The 9,565-nt window shown below is 38.9% G+C and overlaps 1 protein-coding gene across 1 annotated transcript; it reads right to left on the bottom strand.

Moving 5' to 3' along the window:
- Positions 1-177: 177 nt before the first annotated feature.
- LOC136840025 (uncharacterized) lies at positions 178-7,534 on the bottom strand. Its single transcript, XM_067106327.1, has 5 exons — positions 7,170-7,534; positions 3,735-3,876; positions 2,692-3,378; positions 2,133-2,303; positions 178-1,238 (listed from the first exon to the last, which is right to left on the bottom strand). Exons 1-5 carry the CDS (start codon positions 7,328-7,330, stop codon positions 1,068-1,070), a joined length of 1,332 nt encoding a protein of 443 aa, XP_066962428.1. The 5' UTR covers positions 7,331-7,534; the 3' UTR covers positions 178-1,067.
- Between the last annotated feature and the right edge of the window lie 2,031 nt (positions 7,535-9,565).

A 9,565-nucleotide genomic window follows, 5' to 3' on the forward strand; every position in this document is an offset into this window, starting at 1 on the left:
AGAGAGAGATAAACCCTGAAACTAAAAAGTGAAAGTGAGTAAAACTGTCGAGGAATGAAGTGGATGAAAATAATTGTCAATCTATTTTCCCTTTGACAAGACGCTTAAGAAAACCCTACAATTTCCAGACAGAATCTTTCATTTATAATCTCCCAAGGACTAAAATAACCGACCACCTTTATACATTTTTTTATTATTTGCTCCAGAAGCATTGTGCCCGATGAAACAAACCTAAAATCACTTTTAAAAAATAGAATGCTAATTTTGACGTGGTTGTCAATGTTTATTTCCTTCTTGGATGCAAAACTATAGACAGCTTGTGGTACTAAAGTGGTTGACCTTACGTCTAGTTAAATGACTTTATGAACAGTTTTTGGTAATTGCTGTTTGGAATCTAAACACATCGAATACTTCTGACTTACGCGCTCTTATAATTCATGCTAATGAAGTTGACATGTATACAAATTCTCCTTAATGAGTACTGAGAATCTCCTCCAGTAGATTCTGGGTCTAGAATCCCCTTCTGCAGACTCTGGTTCACGTTGTACGATAGACTCCCAAAAGCCCCTGGCTGGGACGCAGCAGCCATGAACAGCCAGGAACTCTGGATGAGGTGAGGGTGAGGTCATGTCACGAAAATACTCAAAAAGGGAAGGTGGCAAAGGATGGAGAAGTTGCACCAAACGTCAAACATGGCCCAAGTCGAATGTAGTCTCATAGAGCTTTTCAGATCCTTTGGCTTGAGTCTAGATCAAAGCCTTAGACATATTAGTCTAGATCAAATCCTTTGGCATCTGAGTCTAGGTCAAAGCCTTCGGCATATGAGTCTAGGTCAAATCCTTAGGGATATGAGTCTAGGTCAAGGCCTTCGGCGCATGAGTCTAGGTCAAATCCTCAGGCATATGAGTCTAGGTTTCCTGGACGGTTGAAGAATCGGCATCATTGCACTCTGAGTAAAAACGACGGAAGAAGAAGAAGCTACGTAGCGTTGTTGTTGTTGTTGTTGTTGTTGTTTTCCGCTCTTCAGGAGGTTCGACAGCAACAGAGGAGCGAGTCGATCCCGAATTCTACTGGCGTGGGGGGTAGACGTAGTAGTTGAACATGTTCTCGTAGTGTTCGTACCTGCTGGACTGGGGCTGAGGTTCTCCGCACTTGCGGACGTAGTCTTCACACTCCTCGAAGGAGGCGGCGCCCTTCTCGATGCGCTCTCCCAGGCCGGATTTGTAGGAGTTGTAGCGCTGTAGGTGGAGGGGGAGTGTCATCCGTTAAATCAGAAACTTTTATACCTTTGGATATTCCTTTAAATTAAAGATAAACCCGTTTGTATATGTGTTTATGGATGGGTGAAGTGTAGACCGTTATGTCCATGATTTACTGTAGTGTTTATATCTTTGCGTGTGCTTTTATCCAGTTTTTGTAAGTATTTATATCTTTGCTTGTGCTTTTATACACTTTTTGTAAGTATTTATATCTTTGCTTGTTAGTTAAATTGGCCTACGGATTAAAAGGACCTTTAATTTCAAAATTAAACAGATTCTTATTTTATGAAAATCCACATACAGGAACGGGTTATCAAGAAATAAACCATAACCGTTAACTGACAAATAAAAACAACCTATCAAATGGACCAACAAAAAGATAGTCATAAATATAATATACATTTATAAGTACTACCTTATACGAAACTCTATCTAACCAACAACCAATCTTATTAGCCTAAAAGATTACAAGAGCTCCCCCCGTAGGGATAGGGCAGTGCCATCAGCGCACATCACGCGGTGCACTGTAGGCATTACTCAAGGTTCTTTGCAGAGCGTCCCTTCGGCCCCTAGCTGCAACCCCTTTCATTCCTTTTACTGTACCTCCGTTCATATTCTCTTTCTTCCATCTTACTTTCCAACCTCTCCTAACAATTGCTCCATAGTGCAACTGCGAGGTTTTCCTCCTGTTACACTTTTCAAACCTCCTGTACTCTCAATTTTCCTTTCAGCGCTGAATGACCTCATAGGTCCCTTCGCTTGGCATCAGGCCTAAATCTCATATTCATTCCATTCCAACAAGAGCTCCCATTCAAACGAAATGAGGAGAGAAAGGCAATAGACCTAAGCACTGGTACTATATACAGTAATTACCTGCTGGACGCTGCGGGCGAAGCAGCCGTCGGAGATCATACGAGCGGCGTTCCTCAGGGCGCGGGAGAAGGTGTCAATGGCCATGATGAACCCGTGGAACATGTCGCGAGGCTCAACTGATTCCCTGCGGACTCGGCCTCCGAGGGTGAGGCCGCCCTGCTGTAGGCCACTCTACAAGCAGACGGAAATAAATAAATACATAAATAAATAATTGATAAATGAGTAGAAAGTAAGTGGTGTAGACATTCATACATACTCAGTTTTGAGTGGAGTTCAACATAAATTTTTCTCTCCATACGAAAATGGTTTCTTATTTGAGTACGATTAAGTTTTTCCTGATTTTATTAATAATTTTTAAAGTAAAATATGAACGACATACGAATATAGATAAGCGTATTCACATTTTTTGATAGCGATGGAGAGATAATTTTCCTTTGAAAATAAAATCAATTGTTTCTTTGTTTGTGAATATCTACGCTTTTTAACAGCCTAGCTTTTTTTTTCTTTAAAAGAGATAGGAATTTTCTTTTTAGTATAAAATAAAAGGCCATTGTCTCACCTGTTCAAGGACGCACTTCATGATGTAAGTGGCATCGCGGATGTCTCTAGCGCAGATGTCTGACGTCCCGTTGAACTCTGGGTAGTTGTCGGAGGCGTCGATGCAGCCCAGCATGTTAAAGGCGGATGCCATGTAGATGTCGTGCTCGTAGGGGCGTGCCATCATCCTGGAGAACCCGGGCTTGACGTACAGCTTGTACTGCTTCTCTAGGCCGAAGTGGCGCAGCATGTGCATCGTCGACATGACGTCGGACTCGTACTGGTGGCGGCGAGGGTCGTGTGGCTTGGGCTGGATCAGGAGCTGCCCCCTGAAGCCGATCTTGTCCTTGTACTGGGCAGCCATGCGGTAGAGCTGGGCCATGTGGGACATGTCCCTGAAGAACTGTCTCTGCAGGACGGTCTGGTAGCCGTCGCGGGGGTGGAAGAACACGAAGTTCTCGGCTCCCATGCGCTTGGCGGCCTCCATGCTGCGCTTGATCTGTGCGCATGCGTAGGCGAAGACGTGGGCGTCGGGGTTGGAGCCGGCGCCGTTCATGTAGCGGGGGTGGGAGAAGAGGTCAGCGCTGTAGTAGAGGGGGTGGATGCCGACTTGCTTCTGCAGGTCGCAAGCCAGGGTCACCATCTCGTCCAGGTAGCGGTTGGTCTCGTCGAAGGTGTCCCCTTCGGGAGCCATGTCACGGTCGCTCACCTAAAGGAAGGAGATGGATTCTAAAATCCACGGAATAATTATCTCAGATAACAAAAATCTTCTGACAAAAATCAACATATGCATGTTTCTTCACTTCTTGCTAAACAAGAATTTCGTGACTCATTTATAAGTTCCTCTTAAAAACACCGCAAACATTTTATTTCTCACCTAAACCGGCAAAGAGCAGTGAGAGTCTAACCAAACAGAAGATTTAGAATCAAACTGCAATCGACGATTTTTGTCTTGTTTTAGACATCTGTGGCAAAGACATTCTCTACTGAAAGACAATATCCTGTCGATTCTCATTTATAACTTCATCAAACAAACCGGCGCAGGTTTCATTTTTTACTACTTACAGAATAATACTTGATGTTCAGCTTGTGGAAGAACTCGAAAGCGGCCATCATCCGTCTCTTGTAGTTGTCAAGGGACCGTGAGCCATCTTCCCACTGATGTTGGTGAGCCCGGTCTCCGTAGTAATCGTCTGAGCCATAATACCTGGAAAGAATATTACGTCCGCTTTAGCGCTTGGAATTTTTAATAATAATAAGTATCCTTTATCTCACCTCAGGGTCATATAGGTACAGTTCACGAAGAAAATTAAGATGCAAGAGATAAAAGTTGCATTAATGTGGAACGTTACACCCGAGCAATTGCTGATAATAATACAATAATATAATTACAAAATAATAATGATGATAGCAGAATAATAATAATAATAATAATAATAATAATAATAATAATAATAATAATAATAATAATGATAATAATAATAATAATAGCTTACAATTATTTTTCAGCTAGGACCATAGGCAGATACAGAATTCAAGTACAATTTGCTTTATCGAAGGTGAACAGCAGCTCTCAATAATAATAATAATAATAATAATAATAATAATAATAATAATAATAATAATAATAATAATAATAATAATAATCTTTTTTGCAGAGTACTTAAGGGTAGCCGATAATTTAACGACCTAAAAAGTTTTCTTCAGAAAAACTAACCTTTTTAGGCCTACCAGAACTCAGGTGTTCTTTGGAAATGATGACCTTGCCAAGTACACCTAGATTCTAGTTCAGTGAAATTCGGAAGGTTGCTTGGATTCTAGTAATTTTCGAAAAAGAATGATCTTGTATAGTATAGGTATAGATTCTAGAACAGTAATCTTTGGCAACCCATATGGATTTTAATAATCTTCAAAAATAATGGTCTCATCTATTGTTCTTGAGATTCTAACGTGTATATATTCTGATTTTAACACATTAATGTTCAGAGAGTCACTAGAATTCTAATGATTCCGTAAGAATAATCTTATCTAATTCACTTAGATTCTAGTGCAACAATCTCTGGCAGGACAACTGGATTCTATCAATTTTTATAAAGAATGATTTTAACTACCCAAATTCTACTAATTTGCAGATTATTTAGATTCTAATAAATCACAGAATTACTAATTATCATTCCTATCTCTAATCATTTTTGTTTGGGGACATAGAATCTGGTGATATTTGAGATTTTGGAAAAAAAAAATAATTTCCTATTGGGTGCGAGCATTTACAAAATTTCTGAAATAGTCTCTTTCATATTGTTCAGAAACTTTAGATTCAGTTTTTAGATTCGGTTTTGGCTTTACATTTTTTCAGGGAAGCAAGAATAAGCATTTCTCAAATATTTATTGCACTTTAAACTCTTTCTAGTGATACTAAAACACGCTGAAATATGGACAATTCTCCCTACAACTGAATGGGATATTAACACAAGTTACTGAATTTATAAGATTGCAAAAGCAAACGATATTAGTAAAAGCATAAGGAACATATTGATCTTTGAAATTATAACTCATCAGTAGAACAAATATCACCTGTTTTATCCATCAGTAAACCTTAATATTATGCTTGATTATTTAATCATATAATAATTACTCATTATAAAAATCGAAATTTCCTGAAATATTGATTGTTTATCTGTTGACTTGAGCAGTGAACTCTGTGTCTTGTAGACATGGAATATATATATATATATATATATATATATATATATATAATAAATATATATATAAATATATATAGAAATATAATATAAATATATATAGATAGTATATGGGTGTGTGTGTGCAAATTAAAAGGCCCTTGTACATTATTTACACTGGTTTTGTCGTGCAAATAGTGTTTTTAGGTGCCTTTCAAACTTCACAGGACCATTACAATAAGACATTATATATATATATATATATATATATATATATATATATATATATATATATATATATATATATATATTCATACAGTTTTTCAAACGTAATATGTATAACGAGAAAATAAAGAGCAATTGAAATCTTCATGGCGTTGTTCCAATCAAGACTTTCGGTTTTAGAGGCAAACATCCAAAATTTCAATACTTGTTAGAAGAGTATTTGATATCTGAATTGTACCAAAATAAAGTCAGAAAATGAACACAAGAGATGAATTTTTATATAAAGAAAACGGGCGTCAGAAAACGGGAACGCATGTGGCAAGGAATAATATAAACAAATACTCATGCAATTCTTGGGACAGTGTGTTTTCAAGAAGAAAGACAGGGACTACTTTGCAAAAGCTGTATGAAAAATCTCTCGATCCAGATAATAATAATAATGTATTTAACCTTCTGATCCTCCACTAAGAAGTCGGTAACTTCTTAGCTAAAGAATCTGAGTAGAGTGTTGCTTGTATTAATACATTCCACTGGTACTCGGTTAAAAAAAACAAACAATAAGTACCTCGTGTAATCAGAGATTGTTCAGGAGAGAAAAGGAATAAAGAAGGGCTGTCAAATTTGTGCTCTTTTCTCACACTTAGTATTGATTCACTGTTCAAGAACAACATTATAGGAGAGCCAAATGGAATTGCATTTATGGTTGTCTCCTGGGGTACTGTTTGCAATCTGTTTTCATTTGTCTGGGTGATGCCTTAATCAGGTCAGTCAATACGTTTCATTTGTAAGTATTAGCGTGAAATATTCACTATTTATCTGAACTATTTTAACATTCTTTCTTGCTTGTCGTTTTATTCTAGACATTGAAACAAAAACAGGTGTCAGAACAATGGAGGGATTTTGAACGATTATAACCTAGATATTTTGAAGCTGTTTTCGATGCTTGGTGAATTTGGAAAGTTTCTTTGATTCTTTTGAGATAATTGGTGCATTTCGTTTACCTGTTTACGTAATTTTCTGTCACAACGGCAATAGAAATTGACTGACTGGATTCTCCACGAAAAAATGAGAAATTTATCAAGGGAAATATCTTTCTTGATATCGTTCACATTATGCAAAGAAAGGAAAAATAGTCGACTTGATAAACGGTGTTTACTAAAGATGAAACCATATTCATCAGACAACTTTACAAAATAACATTTTTCCTCCTCCATTTCTTTTGCTTTTATGCAAAAATTACCGAATAATATAAAACTGAAATTCGTTTCCAATATAACAAGAATTACGAAAAAAGATTGGTAATAATTAACCAATGGCTTTGGGGCAATCGTAAGAAATGATTTTACGCAACGCTGTAGTGAGATGGCCTGACAACAGCAATACTAGAATAGGCAGAGGATGTAAGAAACCGGACCCAATGTGATTAACGAAACAGGCTCTTTATGTTCACGGTAAAATTCTTTCAACCGAGCCGGTTTTAAACAAGGGAAAACTAAGTCGAGGGGAGACTGACACGGACTGCTGACTTCCTACCTGGGCGGGCTGGGAGGCTTCGGTTGGTAGGCCGATGTGAGGGGGAATCGTTAGGACTAACCTGAAGGCATTGAAGTAGCAGACGGAGAACTTGAGCCACTCCTCCATGGTACGCCCGTGGACGATCTCCCCGGCGTTGTAGTGCCTGTAGACGAGGGTGTCTTCGGGACCAGCATCTGGCCGGTACTCGATGCGGCCGATTCCGGGGAAGTACTTGTTCATGGCGGCGAATGCAGACGTAGTCACTTAGTCAAAAAGGGCTCCTCGCTCGCTCGCTGGTCGCGCAAGTGTCGCTGCTGCTGCTGCTGCTGCTGCTGAGGGAGTTCCTGAAGAAGAGAGTTTCTTCTTGGGACGAAGCCTCACCCTGGAGTCATGAGGTGAGTCTCATGGATATATACATGGCGCCATGCTCCGCTGACCGAGACACACCAGCCGGTTACGAAACAGGATCCCGGCCGACACACCTGAGGACGCCACAACCAACCGGCTACCACCTTATACCGCTGTGCTCATGTACACTCCTTCACGTACAAGAGGGTGCACGCCAAAGGATAATAAGAAATCCAAGGGCGTACGGACGTGATTTGGTGTACGTGAAAGCCCAATTAGAAACTGGAGCATCCTCCCAATCTGCTCCAAACTCACGGACACCAATAAAATCACCTCATGTTATAATACGATTAACCTACACACTCGTTCACTCGTCTCCGATTCTCAAGCAACATCACGAAATCGCACACATGAACGCAACCATAAAAAAGCTTACACGCGCGCGCCAACGCGCGCATACTCACAGAGTACGTTGGGCTTACAAAGCCTACGTAGCTAACCATGACTCAAAGGGGGGTAAAAATTCAATTTTACTAAAATGCTTTTCATTTTATAAACTCGTCTTTCCACCTCGAAAAATGGAGAGGCTGTTTATAGCTCTCGATCAAAATACGTTACGGGAGATATCCCTTGTTTGAAGACGGAAGGACCGACGATACATTTATATTGAAAACTGGTCTCGCAAGACCATTTTAGGTCCTCATGTCCGCGCCCACATGGAAACAGGTTACACATGTTCTTTGTTAACAAGATGTTTAACTGCATACTCGGGAAGGTAACTGATATCGACCATAGGTTGTCTGAACAGGTCAGCCCCGTAGGGAGGTATAGCGCCGTCAGTGCACCTCACGTGGTGCACTGTAGGTTCTTTGCAGCGTCCCTTCGACCCCTAGCTGCAACCTCTTTCATTCCTTTTACTGTACCTCCGTTCATATTCTCTTTTTTTCCATCCGATTTTCCATCCTCTCTCATAGTGCAACTGCGAGGTTTTCCTCCTGTTACACCTTTCAAACCTTCTTACTGTCAATTTCCCTTCCAGCGCTGAATGACCTCATAGATCCCAGTGCCTAAATTCCATACATATTCCTGAACATGTCAGAGGAACGAATTATTTGGGTAAAAATACTATAGCTTACATGGAAACATTATAGCATCAATGTCTTAAACTTAAACTATTTAGGTCAATAACACTGATATATAATGGTACTATTGCTTCAAATGTCTCCAATTCAACTACTGCAATCAAGAACACTGCAACATCAGATTCTGACTGGCTGGCTGACAGCTATTTCATTTGCTTGTGAAAGATAACAGTGCATCAAAATATTTAGTAGAAGGATAAAAAATCATTAAAATAATCCTATGTTCTTAGGCAGAGAAAGGATTCTGTTTTAATTTCAACTGGAAGCAAACAACACCAATTTCAGTAAAAAAAAAAAAATAATAACTTATAGCATAATTCTCATTTATTTATTGCACGAAAGGTATCTTTAATGCACAAAAGTTAATTTCAATGCAAAAAATGTTTTTAATGCACGAAAGGTATTTTCAATGCATAAAAGGAATTTTTTTAGGCACAAAAGGTACGATTTCGAGGTTCTAGATATAGAATGTGTAATCATATAGATTCAACTAATTAGGCTACTGTAGAATCTGAAGCTTATTGATAAAAGTTGAAAAAGTTGATACAGGTTTTAAAGACAGTTAAGGTTCAGCACTTTGCCACCAAGAACACAACGAAGATAGTAAGACATTTTGTTATGTGGTTAGAGGACTTGACCAGAAGCTAACAAGGAATGGGCCCTCAGGTTTCATAGTTATTGGGTCATGAGAAAGAAAATTTCCTCAATCAAAACGACAAAAGTTTTAATTATGAATCGTTAAAAAGAATTCAAATGTAAATAATATTAAATGGCTGCATTTTGAAAAGCCTTAATCACTAACTGTAGAGAAGATTTTGAGAGCAACCAACACTAACTAGTTGCATTTTGGAATGTAAAACAAACAAGTAAAAAATGAGCCGAGGTTTCTTCGGCGCAGTCGAGTTTTCTGTACAGCCGCTACAGCTTATAATCAAGGCCACCGAAAATAGATCTACCTGTCGGTGGTTTCGGTATAATGCTGTAT

This window comes from Macrobrachium rosenbergii, chromosome 7 (genome assembly GCF_040412425.1).
Source record: "Macrobrachium rosenbergii isolate ZJJX-2024 chromosome 7, ASM4041242v1, whole genome shotgun sequence".
NCBI classification, from domain to species: Eukaryota; Metazoa; Arthropoda; class Malacostraca; order Decapoda; family Palaemonidae; genus Macrobrachium; species Macrobrachium rosenbergii.

Excerpts from the sequence above, each read along its gene's own strand:
- LOC136840025 (XM_067106327.1), bottom strand. The coding sequence starts at position 7,330 with ATGAACAAGTACTTCCCCGGAATCGGCCGCATCGAGTACCGGCCAGAT. Across the intron at positions 3,877-7,169 it reads TGCTACTTCAATGCCTTCAG|GTATTATGGCTCAGACGATT; the intron begins GTTAGTCCTAAC and ends TATTCTTTCCAG. Across the intron at positions 3,379-3,734 it reads TGAACATCAAGTATTATTCT|GTGAGCGACCGTGACATGGC; the intron begins GTAAGTAGTAAA and ends TCCTTCCTTTAG.